This window comes from Mytilus californianus, unplaced genomic scaffold (genome assembly GCF_021869535.1).
Source record: "Mytilus californianus isolate M0D057914Y unplaced genomic scaffold, xbMytCali1.0.p SCAF_11, whole genome shotgun sequence".
Lineage (NCBI taxonomy): Eukaryota > Metazoa > Mollusca > Bivalvia > Mytilida > Mytilidae > Mytilus > Mytilus californianus.
The window spans coordinates 62,342,486-62,364,437 of NW_026262593.1; the positions used below are offsets into that span (position 1 = coordinate 62,342,486).

The 21,952-nt window shown below is 33.3% G+C and overlaps 1 protein-coding gene across 1 annotated transcript; it reads right to left on the reverse strand.

The window, feature by feature from the left end:
- Positions 1 to 12,941: 12,941 nt before the first annotated feature.
- On the reverse strand, positions 12,942 to 20,401 carry LOC127720473 (uncharacterized). Its single transcript, XM_052227055.1, has 4 exons — positions 19,697 to 20,401; positions 19,139 to 19,337; positions 16,216 to 16,326; positions 12,942 to 14,462 (listed from the first exon to the last, which is right to left on the reverse strand). The coding sequence occupies exons 1-4, from the start codon at positions 20,336 to 20,338 to the stop codon at positions 13,693 to 13,695; spliced, it is 1,722 nt and encodes a 573-aa protein (XP_052083015.1). The 5' UTR covers positions 20,339 to 20,401; the 3' UTR covers positions 12,942 to 13,692.
- Between the last annotated feature and the right edge of the window lie 1,551 nt (positions 20,402 to 21,952).

The window sequence follows — 21,952 nt, forward strand, 5'->3', positions numbered from 1 at the left end:
AAGACAAAAAGGTCAACAAAAGAGTGTCGTTTGTGCTGACCATCCAAAATTTTACATGTTATCACACCTTATCTGCCAAATTTAAAACAAATCGAAAAACATCCTAATCTGTTCAAGATCTTTCCCGAGCCACCTGTTCTGGCTTTCCATAGGCCAAAAAGCCTTAAAGACTTGCTGATGAGAGCCGATTTACCCTCTAAATCAGGCTGTTCGTCTCTGGGCTCTTGCAAGGAATCCGGAAACAAACGATGTCTGACTTGCAAGCAAATACTGAATATTCAGGTTTTTAACAGTCACTGCACTGGTACGGAATTCACCATATTTTGTAATGTAAATTGCAAGACTACAAATTAAATAATGTGTATCTTTAACAGCGTTAATGTGGTAAACAGTGTGTTGGCGAGTCAGAACAGCCATTTCACAAACGTATGAACGGCCATCGTAGTGACAATGAATGCAAGCCAGACCTTCCTCTCAGTCGACATTTGAGATCCCCTGGCCACACTAAGGCAGATATCAATCGACATACAATTACAATCATAGACCACAACACTGCTTGGTCTAGGAAGGATAGACTCGCTCGGGAAAGATTTTGGATAGGAAAATTAAAAACTTTGGCACCAAATTGGATCAATGAAAAGGTGTAGTTCTAATTCGCGCAGTGGTTTTCATTTTGGGTTATATTTCATATTACTACGCAGTCTCTGTTGCTATTCCTTTACCTTTGTCAACTCTAAAATTCTAGAATTGTACCAATTTAAATCGCAGGATGCTATTCATTTGAGATGTTTAAGTAAGCAGCCACGTTAAATTACTTAACCTTTTTCAAAATAAAAAAAAAACATTTTTAATCATTATTGAACTGCTATTTCTTTGGAATGTGTAAATTTGCAGCCTCTGTTGTAATCACGCTACCGTCGTCAAATTTGAAATTTGAGTATTATACCAACTCAAATAATTCAGTGCTGTTCATTGGTTATATATTTCTACGCAGCCTTTTTTTTAATATCTTAACTTTTATCACCTGTAAAATGTTATAAATGTACCAGTTCATATCGCACATTACTATTTTTGTTAGTAGCATATCTTTGCTGCATTCTCTGCTGTATATACCTAACCTACGTCATTTTTGACATTTTAGAATTGTTTAAGGGTTGTTGTGTTCGGTTTAAATTGTATAAATTTCAAGATTTTTATAGTTCAAACAGAATAGATTGTTATAATAAATTTTACATCATAATCCGAAATATTTATAGATAATTACATTTAATGTTTCCTTTTTTTAATATTGGTGTTGTTTTGTACACTTTTTAGGCGTTAATATAATTTATTTATTGTGTACATCTGTACATGTATCGTTACTCGCAACGATCCAGCGCCCTCGACAGATCGTTGAATAATATCTATCTGCAAAAAAGGCCTTGTCATGAAAACCTTACGTTGACCAATGGTCATACAAATGGGATCAATGACAGATGTACCTTGTCAGACAGAGAATTAAACCTTTCGTCCTATCAATATATATACTCCAATTAGAATTAACTGATTTCTTAAAGTATCCAAAAAAAAAACACTAACATTATCGCTGGAAACGCTGACTATTGACTATTTTGTATATTTTTGAAAAAAATCACATTTGTCCGTTGCCATGGACGAAATGTACATCGTCTTAACCGTTGAAAGTCGTTAACGACCTAACGAATAGCCAATGGGAATGTCGTAAATTCGTTTCATGATGCTGGATAAGCCAATCAAATTATCGCAGTTCTTGTATCACTATTTCGTACTACACTCCGTGTAGTGTGATACGAGAAATATCTCTTCATACAAGAAATAGATAACAGGCCACAACCATAACTTGTGTTCCTACAAATGTATTTTTTCGTCTGTTATCGTTCTGTTAAGAATGTGTGATATCGAATGCGTGAGGGTTTTGGTTCAAACCAAAGACTTTAGATTTGATCTTTACTGCTTCTCCTTTAAGCTCGCGGCTTTAACGAGGAAAAGCAAAGACTGTTTAGGTAGGAGTCAGAATTATGTGTCCTGGTAGGGTGAAATGTATTCCTGCGAAGTGTTACCTTGTGAACTTGCACGGTAAAAATTCGGCCCAGCGTGTTGGTCTAGTACAAATCAGGGTAAATATGCATATTACATTCACAATTGCTCGTCCTGAATATGTATTTAATTTTCGCTGGACGTTAAACAGCCATCCATCTTCCTTTTTCTCCTCCTCATCATCTGATCTTTGGAATTAAAACATTAACAAAAAGATACTACATATAAGTTGGTCTGCTTCATTTATTTGACGTAAGACGTGCCAACGATACATAGATTGAGGCGGGAAGAAATGAATGTATGACAAGCCAGCTTTCATGATACCACCGTTTACTCATAGTGTGCATAGTAAATTAACATGAGCATAATCTTAAGTGCGAAGCATACGCAGTAGATCATTGCGATGCTGTTGACCTGCCACAGTAACAGGTCCACTCAATCAATTTACCTAAAAATGTTGAAAACTTTAAAACCAAGTTAAAGTTCGTACTTAGGTTAGTTTTAAGAGAATTACTTATGATACGTCAATGAAATATGAATTGCAGTTTAACAAGCATTAGCAGTTCTCATTCTTATGGAGGTTATTTGGCCCTGCACTTTCAATCACGGTTCATTGACTTTGACTTTGAATGTTTGTCTTTTTATTTTTGGCCATGGCGTTGTCAGTTTGTTTTCGATCTATGAGTTTGACTGTCCCTCTGGTATCTTTCGTCCCTCTTTTGCATAGTTTACTTGTTGAATATTACCATTTTCATTTTCACATTTGCTTTATACTATCAGAATTACCCCTGTGTCAACAGCTTGTTGATATATATATAGTCCGCCAAAAGTTAAGCACCACCTTTATATAATTGACAATATTATTTTAACTATTGCGAAACAAATAATAATGTTTGGTGTTATGAATTGCCTATAACATACACTAAGAAAATTCATTACGACAAAAAAGATTGAACTCCGATAAATCCGTCAAGAAACTTTTTATTTGAGGTCATTTGTACTTTTACAAATAGACTGTTTCGATACCTTAAAATCATCTTCCTACTGTCATGCGTACAGGTGAAATTTGACCTTCATCAAGTCATTGTGTAATATTGATAGGCAGGCGTAAGTTATCTGTGGCTGAATGTCGGCAATCAATTGGCATTTAAGATTCCGGTAGGAGTACTAGGAGCATAGGTAACCATTTCAATGTGAATCACACCGTCATTGTCAGACTTTTACGACGTAATGTTGACACAGGAACTGTAAACGATAGACCAAGGTCCGGACGACCCCGTTTAACCACCCGTCGTGATGACAGACCGCTTATTCGTCGTGCTAAAGACAGCCTATTTACTCCTGCCTAACAGCTTTGAAACCACTGGCCTCCAGGTGGTCGTTATAGTGTTCGCACATTGATCTGATGACTTCAGAGAGGTAACATTAGAGCACGTCGTGTTGTCAAGAGACCTATCATTACAGCCAAGCACCGTAAAATCAGGTTTCAATGGGTTAATAACCATCGAAGCTAGGACATGAGAAGCTGGAAAAACAATTCATTGGTCAGATTAGAGTCGGTTTCTGTTACGACCAGAAGATGGCAGATTACGAGTTTGGCGGGAAAATAACCTGCCTATGACCATTGCAAAACAATATTTGCCCAATGACTGCATTCGGTGCTGGTAGTGTTACAGTATGGGGTTGCTTCTCATACCGTTGAAAGCTAGGTATGCATATTCTGCAGGGTAACATAAATGGACAGACACACAGGGATTTAGTGCTCAGAAACATTGTTCTCCCCCATTTTGACAATCACCCACTTGCGTCAAGACCCTTGTACATAAACAACAACGCTAGACCATACAGGGCAAGGAATGTAACCGAGTACAAAGAGCAAGAAGCCATTGACACTATCTTTTGGCCTTCCATGTCTCCACACATGAACCCTGTCGAACATGTCTGGGATGCCATTGGCAGAAATCTCAATCGCAGAGGTCCACAACTGCAAAATCTTGGCGATTTAAGAGTGGCAATTGTTGATGAATGGAAAAGATTTCATCAGCTAAAGTTCAGAAGGCTTGTACAGAGTATGAGACGCCGTGTTATGAAACTGTACCGGAAGAGAGGTGGATACACATCCTATTGACTCGAATATTGACATGAAATTAGTCGAACATACCAAAGATTATTTGTAGAAAATTTGAATGATATTGGGTGATTAATTGTTGTAAAAAAATTAAATCACAGTGAAACTTAAATTCCGTTTCTGATTTGTGTAATTTGCACCATTTCTATGATTGCCAAATGTAAATGTATAGAAAAGAGGGACGAGTGATACCAGAGGGACAGTCAAACTCATAGATCGAAAACAAACTGACAACGCCATGGCCAAAAATAAAAAGACAAACAGACAAATAAAAGTACAGATGACACAACATAGAAAACTAAAGACTAAGCAACACGAAGCGCACCAAACACTGGGGGTGATCTCAGGTGCTCCGGAAGGGTAAGCAGATCCTGCTTCACATGTGGCACCCGTCGTGTTGCTTATGTTATTACAAATCCGGTAAATAGTCTAATTCGGTAAGTCAAATTCGGGAAAAGAGAAGGGTATTGTAGTTACGACATAAGGAACACATCCGATATCATCTGTGAAACGGTTATTCTATAACGGTCAACCAACTCGTGATGGTGTCCGTAAAATGTACGAAGGGATGATTTCAACTTCACCATTTGGAACTCTTGGCTTAATAGCTTCCTTGTGAGCAGCAATCCTCTATCAAGGAAATCGTGATAGGAAACACAAGTCCGGGAATATCGTATCAATTGGGAGATATATACTCCGTATGCAGGCGCTGCTGGAATGTTGCTACATAGAAATGGAAAGTTCACAATTGGGAAGCTGAAATCATCTTTTTTGTCGTAAAGTTTTGTTTTCAACCGACCCTCATTGTCAATTTCTAGATGTAAGTCAAGATATGAGGCAGGCTTGTTGTTTGGAGCTTTATCTGCGGGGACAACAACATATTTGTCATGGAGTTTTGTAACATTTGGGTCTTTAAAAAATTGATGTAGCGTGGGTATTGATATGCCCATTTAGTTTCTTAATTCGGATTTGTATCAACGACCTCACATCCTTAATCCATTCGGAAAGAGTATCTACGTCTTCTTTCTCGCGTTTGGCCCATTGCCTGGTATAATCCTCGACTGAATCCATCAGTATTTTGAAGTCGTATTTCCAATTGATGGATTTAGGCTCACGATATTTCGGACCTTTGGATAACAAATTTCGCAGGGAAGTGTTATTGACAATGTTGAGGTCTCCGGTAATAACGTGGCCAGTCGGATTATATGTGAATTGGGAACTAGCACAGGTGCAATCAGGAGGTTTAGACTTGAAGTCGTCAATGTTGAGATCCTGCAAAACGTCTTTGTAATTGAAAATTTTAGTTGCAATTGGTTTGGTATAGGTATAAGAAATTATTGGTACAGACTGATCTTTAAAATAAGGAAGTATTTTCGACTGAACTATTTTATGATGAAGGATATTGCCTAAGTTGACGCCATCGAGACCTTTGTTGGCAAAGGAAACAAAGAATCTGCCCAAGTGACCAAAATTAAGTATATGGTTTCTTTATGGTATATGTAAGCAAAATTGCTACATGAATGTTTTCTCTTTTTCGAGGAATAACTGATTTTTTTAAATGAAAAAAATGTCGATGCAATAAAAATAGGTGGTGCTTAACGTTTGGCGGACTGTATATATTTAAAAAATCATAAAAAATACCAGGATTATAATAAGTTACGTCAGCCGGGCGTTTCATCTACAACAGAATCTCGAATCAAAAAAGTTAAAAGGCCAAATAAACTTACTCCTTCGTTTAGATACGTACGGTATTTTACAGATTAAACTTGTTATAAGCTCAGGCACGTGAGGTCTCATTCCGATAAAACTCGCCTATGTTTAGATACCTTCGATATTTTTCAGATATACTGTGGATTCAATTATTTTTGTGGGTACCAATTTTCGTGGATCGAGGAAAAAATTGTATTTTCATTGATGTTCTATTTCGTGGTTTAAGCCTTTAGAAAATTTGAACTTCGTCGAACATTGAAATTCGCGGTTAACAAAAAAGAAAAGACAAAAAGAACTAAAAAAACAAATAAAAATAAAGACAAAAAGAAATCGTGGTTTATTTTTACTTTCGAAATCCACTATATTGGTATCCCACAAATAATAACGAATCCACATAAGTTTGCTTCTAATTTCAAGATCATTCCCTTGATATCCAGCACCTTTGCGCATTTCAAGACAATGTTCTTTTCCCTGATAATTGCTTGGTGCGTTGGATATCCAGTTTGTCACTGTAAAATTCGTTTGACTGGTTGTCCATATCCATTCTCCTTCAGTCACAATGTCGGACCCTCCCAAAAAGTAGAATCCTATAACAAAACGAATTTTATTCTAATATATAAGAATTCATAGTTATTTATTTTGTAGAATTGAAATAAACAATTTCTCATTCAAAATAGATGGTATCTGTAATTTTTTTTATTGTTCTTGTTTCATTTTTCTTCTTAATAATCAATAGAGATGTCGACTGTTTCAATGCTCACACCAGATCAATATTGATTAAGTCGTTACTATTTTGGAAGTGCTTTGGTTTTGCTATAGATAAGGCATTTCAAAAAACCTTTATTCCGGCTGAATTCAACATACAAAACATGTGTTGAAGATCATTATTCCTTGAAAATACCTTAACTTTCAGTTTGTTTCAAATTATCAGTTTGAATGTTCCTTAGGTATCTATAGTCTCTCCTGAAAAGGCAATATTCTACCAATTCCTATTCGATTGTCAATTGTGAATGAATAATAGATAAATAAAATTTGAGCCAATGCCTTGACCATAAAATTAAGCAATACAGTATGTATCGACAGATTAAGCGACTACTGCCATGTATGTATGCAAATACAGATCCTGACTCAGTAAAAATGACACGTTTGGAGTAGGACACAATCGGTTAATTGAAAGATCATACGACTATTCTACTATCTCAAAAGTCTAAGACCGGGAAATATTTCACTTATGAGTTGAGATACACACATATTGTATCGGTCAACCAATTTGTGATGATGACCATAACAGTTATGTTGCATATATTTTAGTCGTTTTTCCTCATAACGCTGTTTGGGTAATTTTTTTGTCAGGATCACACCCCAGCTAATGAAGTCCGTATGGTTTATACATAAGTCAGATTCACACGAACAACTAAACTGAAGCCTTTCAAAGCATAAACAGTCAATGGGTCAGGAGTTTCTGAAATTCAAAAATTATATTATTTTTTTATTTTGTTTTTGATTCAAACTATTAGCATCTTATTATGAAACGCCATCTTGAAATGATTTTTAATTATGATTGGTTTCCTGATGATTTTGCTTTGATTCTATTAGATGAATTTAGTTAAAGAATTGAGAATGCCTTACGGAAAGGAGAAGAAATTATACATGGAAGATCATAATCCAGATTGAATAAACGAACGTTATGGATATTCGATACCCGATCGATGAATTATATTGCTATAGGATTGCGTCGAATACACATTTGTCGATACGCGCTGATAGTCTGAATTGATACTCTTATTGTTACGTATTCCTTATTCGTTTTATTGAATTATTTCCTATGCATGATGTTTAATGACGTAGCATATAATATTGAAATGAGATATAAATAGATCTGTTCACTGATACATCTATTTGGTGTTGACCGATATATAATTATATATAAGACAGTTTTAGTTGTAAAAGAGAGGCAATAGATACCAATATATAATTAAACTCAAAAGTAAAAAAAAAAAAAACAAAAACTGGTAAAACTATGACAAAACACGAAAAACAACCAAAAGACAAACAACAGTATACAAAACAAAAAATAGAAAAACAAACACTAAGCAACTAAACCGCCTTCAAAAACAGGGTGATCTCAGGTGCTTCGGAAGGGTGAGCAGATTCTTATCCACATGTGACATATAGATTATTTGTTACTTGTAGTCTATCATCATAGTATACAATTACAAAAGTATGGGTCTACAATTAAGAAGTTGGTACAACAAATCAACACGCAAGTATATTACGCCAGCAATGCATTTGTCTAATCCTTAACCTAAAGCATATTTTGCTGACCATGAATTCGAGAGTATCACTTTTACCTGAAAACCTTTAATCGTTTAGAGCAAGTATAATTCAGATACAACGGCATCGCGATCAGCTAGTCCTAATCTCATTAATCAGGTCTGATTGATTAATATTGTATGTTGTATTATCCTTCCACAGTCTAGCTAAATGTGTGGCCCTCAGAACGGATGGCGCTCACCGTTGGTTGCTTCATGAGCATGTTCCCTGTAAGTTTAACTTTGTGTCATATAAATAAAGATAATGTAACTGAAATCCAAATAATTGTATTCGAAAATAAAAAAGAAAAAAAGAAACACGCCTTCTCTAAAAAAAACCAATCTGACGTAATTAATGATATTGTGAAATACTCTGTCCCTTTTTAAAAATTGTTTTGATTTAGTCCTCGGTATTGTCCTTATTCAATATAATATATTCTCTTTAATATTATTTATGTTGTCTTAACATAACGTTTCAAACAGCTAAAAGGACTACCAAAACAAAAGACACATAGGGTTACACCATGGAGATGCAACTTCTGTTATACAATACATCTATTTGAAACTACCCTTTATAAAAGATTTTTGATCAACTTTCTCAACCGTTCATTACAAGCTAATAGTTTTGCTAATTGTTAATTGTTTGTTCTAACAGTTCATAATCAGCGGTATCAGCCTCGTTCTAGAAAATGAAAATAGCACTTTATAGATTTGGTTTGGCCGAAGTGGTATTCTCGCTTACCCTGTACAAACAAATTATGTTTCCTTAACGTTATTAGCAGTTTACTAAAATTTTAAGCAAATTAAGATCGAATTAAACAACTAGTAGGGGATCAATCATTGAATTGTTCGGACACCGAGTCATACTACGTATGTAAGGAAATTGTAAGCAACGATGTTTCTTTTATTTTAACATATGTTTCCCTTTTCATTTATCATTTTTTTTCCGTTCTATATGTTTAGTTATACATGTATTATCGCAATCATTCTCTTCAAGTTTTAATTTTAAGAGGTGATTTTGTTTTGTTTTTTGATAGATTTTCTAGCTTATTTTCCGTGTTATGCACTATGCAGTCTTTGAAAAAAAATCATTTCATTTATCACTTAGGTTATAGAATTGTTTGGTAATCATCAATACCAAGCTCTTCTTACAAACAAGACAAAACAAAACAAACAACAACCATATTCCAACTAAAAGGGTAATACAAAAAGCCAAAAACAATAACACATAAACACATAAACGATACAGTATATATTGTTCAAAAGAAAATTGAGAATGGAAAGGGGAATGTGTCAAAGAGACAACAACCCGACCAAAGAGCAGGAAACAGCCGAAGGCCAACAATGGATCTTCAACATAGCGGGAAAATCCTGCACCCGGAGGCGGGCTTCAGCTGGCCCCTTAAAAAATGTATACTAGTTCAGCGAAAATGGACGTCACACTAAACTCCGAAACATGTTAATGAACCAAAATTAAAAAAAAAAACATATAAGACTTACAAAGGTCAGAGGTTCCTGACTTGGGACTGGCGCAAAATGCAGCGGGTTTAAACATGTTTTGTGAGATCTCAACCCTCCCCCTATACCTATAGCTAATGTGGAATAAAAAAAAAACACACAGCAATACGCACAGTAAAAACTCGGTTTAAAAGAAGTCCCAGTCCGATGTTAGATAAGTTAACAGAAGAAACTTAGCAAAATGACAATGATGATTATAAATTAACAAAGGACTTCTAGCAGTTACTGACATGCCAGCTCCAGACCTCAATTAAACTGATTGAAAGATTATGTCTTCATCATATGAAAATCAATCCCTCCCGTAAAGGTTACGTACCATACAATCATAAAATAAACGAGAAGAACAACCCGTATCATGCCAATATCTGGTTTTAGAATAAATGTTTTTATTTCCGACGCAAAGACCCTATGAGTGAATCAATATTGATTCAAAAAAATGCCATCTTTAATGACTTGACAACAGTATCGTAAATATATCCCTTCTGAATAAGTCTGTTTAAAGGTTTGGTTAGCTTTTGAGGTGAATGACGACATTTTTGTGCTTTGTATAGAATATTACCATAAAAGATGGGATGTGAAATACCTGAACGTTTGAAATGTCTGCACGTTGATTTATATTTACGAATGATGTCCTTGTACCGATGATAAAATTTAGTAATTGTTTTGACAAGTTTATGATATCGAAAACCCTAGTGTAATAATTTTTCAGTAATACAGGGATTTCTTTCGTTAAAATCAAATACACGGGATATATAAACACCATAAGATGGTGCCAATGGAACGTCACCATCTAAAAATGAATAATTAACAATAGGAAACTTAAAATCATCTCTTTTATCGTAAATTTTAGTATTAAGCTTCCCGATAAAGATATAGATATCAAGATCAAGGAAAGGACCGTGTTAATTGTTAGTATTAGCTTTATTTAAAGTCAGTTCAGCAGGATAAATCTCTTTATAGTACATACTGAAGTCGTCATTATTGAGATCAAATATATCATCCAAATATCTAAAAGTGTTATTAAATTGTTGTATCAGATGTTGTTTCAATGAGTCTTTCCTGATTTTAGTCATAAATTGTAACTCGTAACAATACAGAAAAAGGTCCGCAATAAGTGCTGCAAGTTTAGTACCCATTGGAATTCCGATAACTTGACGATATACGGAATCTCCATAGGGAACACAAATCTTATCTAGTAAAAATTCAAGTGCAGTTATCGTATCAAAGCAGGTCCAATTGACATAATTCTTTTGTCTGTTGTTACTAAAAAATGACCTAAACGAGTTTTAACATACATATTCGCGCTCCGACTTTTTAAATGCCCATTTAATTAGGTATGGGATTTTTTTCTTAATGAAATTATGAGGCAAAGTGGTATATAAGGTAGAAAAAATCAAAACTTTGAACAGATTCAGTCACCAATAAGTGCATGTTATTTATCAAGTACTTCCAACGAATTTTAAAAAAAATTCAAAATCATATCCAGATGTCAAAAAGTTTCAATATGTTGTAAAAACTAACTTTCTGATCCCGTAAAGTGGAGTTGCTCTAGAGGCATGCATGCAGTGGAAGATCCAGAAGTAGGGGTCTGCACTGGTCATGCTTCAGTGATTACCTACATATAAATCAACCAACCCCCCTTTTTTTTCTGCGTGCATCAATCTCTCCGTGTGTCTCATAAAAATGTGCAAGTGGTTTTCTAGTTGTCATCTTTTTACCTTGTTTTCATGTCAGTTTTCGTTATGTATTTTGAGGGAAAATGCTAATTTTGATGTACAATATGTGGATTTTGAGGATTATTATCTCTTTTTGCACAATTGACCAAAACATATTTTGAGTACTAGTCACCAACTTACCGTTTTTACCATGTTACAGATTTTAGTACAAGCCATTTTGCTAATGATAAATGCCATAAGGTGACCTATAGTAGCTGACTTCTATGCCTGAATAGTTGTCTCATTGTCAAAGATATCACACGTTCTTATTTTTACAATACAAATTTAATTAATGTATACATTTAAACATTTTCACAACAGAAAGCAAACAAAGACTTATGGCTGACCATGTGGTATGGGCTTTGCTTATTGTTGAAGACTTGATGGTTACCAATAGCTGTTTCTGCGTCATTTGTTCTCTAAAGGAGAGTTGTTACATTGGCAATCGAACCACATCTTTTTATTTTGCTGAACACACATTCTTTTTTCAGGTTGATCAATAATTTGAAAGGGTCCTCTATATGTCAATCAGTAAACTGCAGCTTCTACTAGACACATAAATTGAAATTCATTATTTGAGTAAAAAAGAGATTAAAAGGTTAAAATTAAAATTTGTTTGCTAGAAAGAAAGATGTCAAATGGCTTTGTTGACTTTTATTCCCTATCCTTTGCATCCATGCCAAATTTAAAACAAATTGAAGAAAACACATGAGCTCAATCTGATGAAAGGGATCTGTATTATGTATCCAAGACATATATAATATTGCACTTATTCTGTTGCACAATATACAGAAAGAAATACAAGCATGAACTATAAGCAATTTTTATTAATTAATAGACTGGTAATTTAGTCCATTATGTATCATATTGTAAATATATATATATATATATATATATATATGAATATATAATGTTTGAATCCAAATTAACATTTGCAATTTTCATTATCTGTCACGTAAATTTTTTTATCACAGTTGTTACAAACACTTATTGTATTACATATTGAAAACTAAAATGTCAGTAGGAACAGTAAAATTTAAAAACCATCAGTCAAGATAAATCTGATAAAACTTGTTAATGAAAAGAAAAATATTTGCAACCTGTATAAAATTTAAACCACATCAACTCTTATTGATCTTTGCATAGTGTTTGAATTCTTTATTTGATAAAATGATAAAAGGCAAAATAAATTCCAGCACATATTAACAGACATATATGCAAGAACAGTACTACATCATAACCCTTCATGTACAAGCTTGGTCAAATAACAAACCAGATACTCACATGAACATGTATTTTCTCATATAATTTTTCTATAAATTTTCTTTAAAACATTTTTTTATAACAAATCATTCTCACAAGTCATTATTTAATAGTATCATTCTGAAAAAATATCTATTTTACAAATTTCGTTAATAATCATGTTAATTTTGGATAAAATTTTACCAACAAGTGTCGTAACAAGATAGAATATTCCATTTTTAATTAATTCATATTTGCCTCCTAAATTAAGATATGAAATGTGAACAGAAGACAAGAATTGACACAAACTGATGGCAACAGCTGACAAATCCTTAAATAAGTAGTGATATTATACAATGACAGTACAAATTATAAACATGTTATAAACTATATATCAGGTAGATATAAGTTTAAGTAGTCTTTTTCAAGTCTAACAAATTACATTCACTAATATGGATCACACAACATATGTGTGGTACACAATATGATCATTCTTACTGTGGTAAAACAAAATGTCATCTTTGACTTTAAATCCTTCATACAATTAAAGAACTATAGACAACATTATAAAATTTTATAAAAAATTTTACTACTAAAATTCTATTTCCTGACATTCAGCATGGACGGATCAATCAAATTGCTAAAAAATAAGGTATGCGTAGTAGACTACAGGACCAGTCAAAATTTTCTAATCTCTTATCCAAAAATTTAGCTCACAAACAAATATTAACTTTAACATTTATGGTGCAATGTAGTATTTAAATCTTTATATTATATATATTGACCTGATTCTCCATAAGGTCAAAGATTTAGCATCCTAAGAAATAGGTTTCTTTGATAATAACAATTATTGCTAATTGATATAATAGAAGCTTGGTCACAGAAGCAAGTATGTCTGTAGATTAAAATTTCTGTTAATCTCTAGTAGCATTCACCATAATTGTTCCATTTAAATTCTACAATGTATATATAATCAGATTCATATGGAATCTAAAACGATTTACTCTTCATTTCATATAACAAAAAAATCATACACCTTCTGAATGATAGATTTTGATGTTGTAACACGTACTACACCTGAACTATTTTTCTGAGACAAAAGTGCCCTCAGTCCATCAATACCATTTCTTTGAATTGACAAAATAAAATGCTTCTTGCACAACCCAGTTGAAGCTGCCTTTTTGGCTAATTGTTTTGACATTACTTTATTTTCAACAAGAGCTTTGAAAGATAAGTCATTTTGGCAATATTTTGGGTACATTCCATCAAATGTATACTTACAGAAATGAGAAGCTAAATTTCCATGTGATCGCACCAGTTTAAATAAAGATTTACAGTCATACAAAGCATTATGTGCATCATAACTTTCCCCTAAAAAATCTGACACTAAATCACACTGCTTGTAACTTTGACGACCTGGATATTCACTCCTAAACAATATTCTTGTGTCAATGAACCCATTAAGATACAGGCAAAATTCATCCCACATCTTCAATTTATTCAATTGATTATACAGTATATGGCAGTCAAACGTTTTTATATTGTGTCCAACAAGTGTTGGTTTAGAAGGAAACTTGGACAAAAAAGCAATAAGATTAGTAAAGACTTCAAATGGTGGTGAACTTTCCACAGGAACTTCATCATAGTACATTTGCCCATCAAAGAATGCAAGTTTTGTTATATCAGATGCCTGTGGTGATATCTTCTTTGATGGCATAACATAGGCTGAGAAAGTTTCATTCTCAGTTAAAGCTGCTATCTGTACAATATCTGACTGACGAGCTGAAATTTTTAAAATGATCTGTTAATCAAACTCAATAGATATAAGAAGATGAGGTATGAGTGAACTGTCCATCCAAGTCACAATTTATTAAAGTAAACTATTATAGATCAAAGTACGTCCTTTAATATGGACCCTTAGCTCACACCCAACTACAAGCTAATAAAATGCTCTGCTGGGGCGCAGCTTGATACGACCGCAGAGGTCGAACCCTGAAAACCAGTTGGGGCAAGTATGGACACAACATTCAAGCTTGATACAGCACTGAATTTGGATTGTAATTAAATATTTGACACAGCATAGGTTTCTGACACAGAATGAAAGTGGTCTAAGAACTTAAAAAATTTTAATTTACCTATTCAAACCATATCATTAATATTTGCTTTTATATATAAATCAGAAATAACCAATTTAAAATGGAAAATTTTAAAGAAAAAAAAGGAAAAAAAAATCACCCCAAAATTTTTTGAACCCCCTTATGATTCATCACCCCCAAACTCAATCTTAGCCTTCCCTTTGTGGTATGGTACCTTGCAGTACAATTTCAGAGAGATCCATACACTTGAACACAAGTTGTTGTCTGGAAACTAGAAAAATGCTTAATTTTGGCCCCTTTTTGGCCCCAAATTCCTAAACGTTTAGGGCAATTACCCCCAAACTCAAACCCAGCTTTCCCTTTGTGATATGAAACCTTGCAGTACAATTTCATAAAGATCCATACACTTACACACAAGTTATTGTCCTGAAACTAGAACAATGCTTGTTTTTTGGCCCTTTTATGGCCCCTAATTCCTAAAATTTTGAGGTAATTACCCCTAAAATCAATCCCAGTCTTCCCTTTGTGGTATGGTACCTTGCAGTACAATTTCAGAGAGATCCATACACCTGAACACAAGTTATTGTCTGGAAACTAGAAAAATGCTTATTTTTGGCCCCTTTTTGGCCCCTTATTCCTAAACATTTTGGGCAATTACCCCCAAACTCAATTCCAGCTTCGGAACATCAGGTAAATGAATTTATTCTTAAATTTATGAAATAAAAGGGTTAATTTTTCAAAAAATAAAATTAACCTCTGTATTTCTGTAATTGTTTTGTACATAAATCAGGTGGTTAGTTTTTTTCTGGTTTTGTCATTTTGTGGCCTTCCATACCTGACTGTGTGGTATGAGTATTGCTCATTGTCAAAGGCTATATGGTAACCTATAGTTAACCTCTTTGCCATTTAGTCTCTGGTAGAGAATTGTCTCATTTGGCAACCATACTACATCTTCTTATTTTATAATCATTATTATAACTTCAAAACAGGAACAACTGAAAATGCCAAGGATGGTTCTGTATATATCAGAGTTTTATTGTTGTGTAATAGCAATGACTTAGGCACATTTAGTATTCATTGGGGAATCAATTAATAATTAGAATATTTTATTGTGAGAATATACCCAATACTATTACAAAAAAGAAGCATTCAATTCTTGTAATTATATTATTAAGCTACCACCCAATGAGTAATATCACGATTTTGTTCTTTTCCCATGCATCATTGTGACATTGTCATGGGAAGCACACACATTTATGAATGTTGTATTTTTTTGGAGAAAAGAAAGATATTTTGGAATTCTTTGTGATTTTTGTTAGCCAGCAAAAGTATACATTTTTAAGAAATGTAATTTCATGTAAAAATGAAGCTGTTTACACCAATAAATTTTGATTGATTATGTCTCAGATACACATAAATTTCTCTATAGGAATACATACACAAGCCTGTAGTTTCAAGATCAAATACTATAATTGGAAAGTTTTCCTCAGCTGTTATCTGTTTCCAAGTTGGAATTTCTTCTAGTTGGTCAGTTATATCATCCTCAATGTCTACAAAATAGTATAAGTTACACAGTGTGTAATTGTCCTAATACAAGAATTTATCAGGTGAATAAAATTCATATTCATTGAGGCAAAGCAAAACCCGATATGAATTTTATTCACAAAATAAATTCCATATTAGGACAATTGCACATGTGTAAAGAATTTCTCTTGATTTTGTTATATTACATATTATTATATTCATATTCAATTATTTGGACAATACCAACGAAATATATTTAGACATTTAATCTTAAATTTGAAAAATAAGTATTAGGAATTTAAAACCACTAATTTTTCTTGGTTTTTTTTTCATTATGTCAATGGTATAAGGGAGATAATTCCAATTTATGTAATAGAAAATTGTACTGAAATTTATTAAACCAATATCAGGTAATCAAATTGCGAGAAATTACTCTAAATCATGATAATTATTCTTGTTATTTGATTATTGCTTTACATTTGGTTTATTTTTTTTTAGTTAATTGTGCTAATGAGGATAATAGTTAAAGAAAGAGTTATTATATGTCATTTTGTAACTTGTGGAAAGTTGTCTCATTGGCAATTATAAACTGTTATATATTTGTTGCAAACGATGTTGTATTAGAATTATATTTGGCTTATAACCAGAAGCTTTGAGAAGTTTGCTAGGGCTTATTTGGATTAACTGTGACATGAATGAGAAAATTTGATTTAAAATATGTTGATAGGTAAGGCATGAGTTTCTTTTCAAAGGAAAAACTGAATGTGAAACGTGAATGAATAAAAAATGACTATGGATGCAAAATGATGGTATTACCTCACCATTGCATCCAGCAAGGTGAGCTTTAAATGAAAAGTGGCATGCTCCTGTATTGTAATTCTGTCAAACATGATATTTAATAAAATGCTCCGCAGGGCGCAGCTTGATACGACCGCAGAGGTCGAACCCTGAACAGTTGGGGCAAGTATGGACACAACATTCAAGCTTGATACAGCTTTGCATTTGGATTGTGATTAAATATTTGACACAGCATAGGTTTCTGACACAGAATGAATGTGGTCTAAGAACTTGAAAATTTTAAATTGGACATTCACCTATTATGGTCCAATATCCAAAATCTAAATACATGGTTAGATTCAGCATATCAAAGAACCCCAAGAATTCAATTTTTTATGAAATCAAACAAAGTTTAATTTTGGACCCTTTTGACCTCAATGTGGACAAAGTTGATAACAGGGCCCAAAATTAAAAATCTAAATACATGGTTAGATTCAGCATATCAAAGAACCCCATATATTCAATTTTTATTGAAATCAAACAAAGTTTAATTTTGGGCCCCGATTTGGACCAACTTGAAAACTGGGCCCATAATCAAAAATCTAAATACATGTTTAGATTCAGCATATCAAAGAACCCTTAGAATTCAATTTTTGTTAAAATCAAACTAAGTTTAATTTTGGACCCTTTGGACCTTAATGTAGACCAATTTGAAAACGGAACCAAAAATTAAGAATCTAAATACACGGTTAGATTCGGCATATCAAAGAACCCCAATAATTCAATTTTTGATGAAATCAAACAAAGTTTAATTTTGGACCCTTTGGACCTCAATGTGGACCAATTTAAAAACGGGGCCCAAAATCCAAAAACTAAATACATGGTTGATTCAGCATATTAAAGAACCCCAAGAATTCAAGAATAAAACCCCATTGAAATTGGTCAAGAAATAAGCAATTTATATGAAGTATCTTCTTTTGCACAATACTGTGCAATTAAATATTTCTTGCTATTGCGCAATACTGTACAATTGACAATTTCTTGCTATTGCGCAATATTGTGCTATTGGATACTTCTTGCTATTGCGCAATACTGTGCAATTGAAGATTTCTTGTTATTGTGCAATACTGTGCAATTGAAGATTTCTTGCTATTGTGCAATACTGTGCAATTGAAAATTTCTTGCTATTGCACAATACTTATTATATAATAATTTACACATCCTGTTTGGTGTGTATCTCCTACCATATCATTATTATTTGCTTTTATATATAAATCAGAAATAACCAACTTAAAATGGAAAATTTTAAAAGAAAAAAAAAAACGAAAAAAAGAAAAAAAAGGAAAATTTTAAAGAAATCCCCCCCACCAAACTTTTTGAACCCCCTTATGATTCATCACCCCAAACTCAATCCCAGCCTTCCCTTTGTGGTATGGTACCTTGCAGTACAATTTCAGAGAGATCCATACACTTGAACACAAGTTATTGTCTGGAAACTAGAAAAATGGGTTTTTTGGCCCCAAATTCCTAAACATTTAGGGCAATTACACCCCAAACTCAATTCCAGCTTTTGCTTTGTGATATGGAACCTTGTAGTACAATTTCAGAAAGATCCATACACTTACACACAAGTTATTGTCATGAAACTAGAAAAATGCTTGTTTTTTGTCCCTTTTTTGGCCCCTAATTCCTAAAATTTTGAGACAATTACCCCCAAAATCAATCCCAGCATTCCTTTTGTGATATGGAACCTTGTGGTACAATGTCAGAGAGATCCATACACTAACACACAAGTTATGTCTGGAAGTTACAAAAATGCTTATTTTTGGCCCCTTTTTGGCCCCTAATTCCTTTACTGTTGGTACCATAACCCCCAAAATCAACCTTGTGGTAAAATTTCATAGAGATCCATTCAATTAAACACAAGTTAGAGTGCGAAAACCAATGTGTCTTCGGACGACGCAGGACGACGCCGGACGACAACGACGCCAACGTCATACCAATATACGACCAAAAAAATTTTTTTGCGGTCGTATAAAAACAGAAAGAAGATGCATGTACCAATATTGGTTTCATAAGTTGTTCCCTCTAGAACTTCTGCTATACCATTGCTGTTACATTTCTCCGACTTTAGCTCAATTCTTCTCCTTTTATATTTCCTCGTCTTCTGTAATTTACTGTACTTTCTTCTGATCTTATCCATGAAGGTAGCACGCTTTATGGTAAAATTACCTGGTGAGAGCCCCATTGATTCATGAACCTGTTAAACTGCATGTCAGAAAAAATATTTAATAATTCCAACAGTATACATGTGCCATTCTCAACTTTAATCTTAATATTGTACACACTCACTGACTGAAATGTTATGACTAAAATTTGTTGAAGACGATATATGTCTCTGTTTGTATACCTTACCGACTCTACATAAATATTATTAAAATATTATAATATTGAGGATTCATTTATTTTGATGGGTACCAAATTTCATGAATTTCTGAAACCTTGGGTTTACCATGTTTATGTGAATGTGATGTTGTGGTTCTGTCAAAGTCTGGATACAACTTTAGAAAAATTTAATAAAGAATTACAGATGTTGCTCTAAATAGTTCATTTAATTACCTCATGCACATATCTGTGGCCTTCATTTTTCTGTGCCACTGTTGCACTAAACCTGTAACTCAGACTGTTAGATGCAGAATAATGTTTATATTTAGGTGCTTTTGTTGCTAACATTTGGTTGAGATTTTCATTTGTTTGAGTGCTAGCAAGATTTGCAAGTTTTTCTGCTTGAATTGATAATTTTTTAATAAAAATTCTATCCAGTTCCTTCCTCAGCTCTGGATTTTGAAGTGGTTTGCCGTATGGTAACTTACTAAATTTTGCCAAAGGGTGTTCAAGGAAGACACACCACTTGGTATTACAGAAGCTATGGTCACCAAAAATATGTCCTACCATTGCTTTCAAGCCAGTTGTTACACCTTCTGTGTTTTTTTTATTTTGCGCAACCATGTATGAAAAATTCTGCATGATGTAATTGATGACCCTTTGTGACAATTCTTTGTAATTCTTTTTTATTGCATATAACTGTTTTGATATGTTTTTCTTGATATGGTTTTTGTCCGATCTTTTCTTAAGTTTTATTTTAAGAACGTTTTGTGCCCTTTGAAAACCTGTAGTGTCATCATCACCAGCAATTTCTTTAATATCGACACCCTTATTTATTACATCTTTTATCATATCAACCACTAAAGCTGGCTCCATGCCTTTAGATGAGCCTGTATGGTTTTTGCTGCATTTGTGCTCTTTTGGAACTATACCTTTTCTTTTCGCAACATCACAAGTCCTGCAATTTTTTGATTTTATTTTTACATTCAATACCTTCCCGGTCTTCTGTCCAATCAGTGATGCACATCCTAAAACATGCATAACATATCAAAAGATTTAATGTTGTTAGTATAGAAACATGATATATTTTGTGCATGTTATCAATAGGATAATAACAAGCATTCTGTGAGCATTTCCTGGCAATACATAGTCCCCTAACAGATTAAAATTATATTGTACTAGAACAAAATGTTAACCAGAACTATAACTTGTCATTGTGTAAACTATATAACAAATATCAAGTCATTGTATTCAAAACAGATAAACAAAAAAATTTTGAACATTTATTATCTGAGTGAATTTTTTTATGTCCAAGGACCATAACTCTGCACAAAATAATCAGCCTGGAACTTAATTCGAACTTGATATTTAACTTGTCATGATAAAACTATATACCAATTTTCAAATAAATATCTTCAAGCAAGAAGAAAAGATGAGGAAAACTGATTAAGTGAGTGAATTTCCTAAGTACAAGGACCATAACTCTCTACAAAATCATTAGACCAAACCAAAACTGAACTTGATCTGTAACTTGTCATGATAAGACTATATACCAATCATCAAATTACTATCTCAAAGCATGACTAAAAATTTGTGTAAAACTTATTATTTGAGTTGAACATCAATTGATACTTCAAAATAATATTCTTCAATTTTTTAAACATAACAAATACTAATTTATATAGTGTTAATTGTGTTACTATACCAGACAAACTATTATAGGATTTCCCGGAGCCTTTTTTTTGCCAACAGGTATCAGTGGAAACTGCAATCCCTTTGTTTTCTCCATTGTCATCAGAATCTATTGATAAAATAAAAGAAACATGTATACAAAAAATTGCACAGAATAGCAAATTGATCCCAAGTTATATACAATATTTACTTCGTACATTATGAGAAAAAATAAAAATAACTTGTATGAGCTGTATAAACTGGACTAAAAGTGAGACTTGTTAAGCTTTTCCGGCTTTTGTAGAGAGTACAAATAAATTTTATATTTCAGACAATGTAAATATATATTTGTATTTTTATCAATCTGATGAGTTAAGTCTTTTTCAACTGATTTTTATACCTCGTTCTTATATTGTACTGTTACACCACTTGTTCTTATATTGTTATGTTATACCACTGTCACTGTCCCAGGTTAGGGGAGGGTTGGGATCCCGCTAACATGTTAAAACCCGCCACATTCTGTATGTATGTGCCTGTCCCATATTAGGAGCCTTACATTCAGTGGTTGTTGTTTGTTTAGGTGTTACATTTTTGTTTTTCGTTCATTTTTTATACGACCGCAAAAAAATTTTGTGGTCGTATATTGGTATGACGTTGGCGTCGTCGTCGTCGTCGTCCGGCGTCGTCGTCGTCCGGTGTCGTCGTCCGAAGACACATTGGTTTTCGCACTCTAACTTTAGTTTAAGTGAATGGATCTTTTTGAAATTTGACCATAAGGTTAAAAACCACAAAAGGAAGGTTGGGATTGATTTTGGGGGT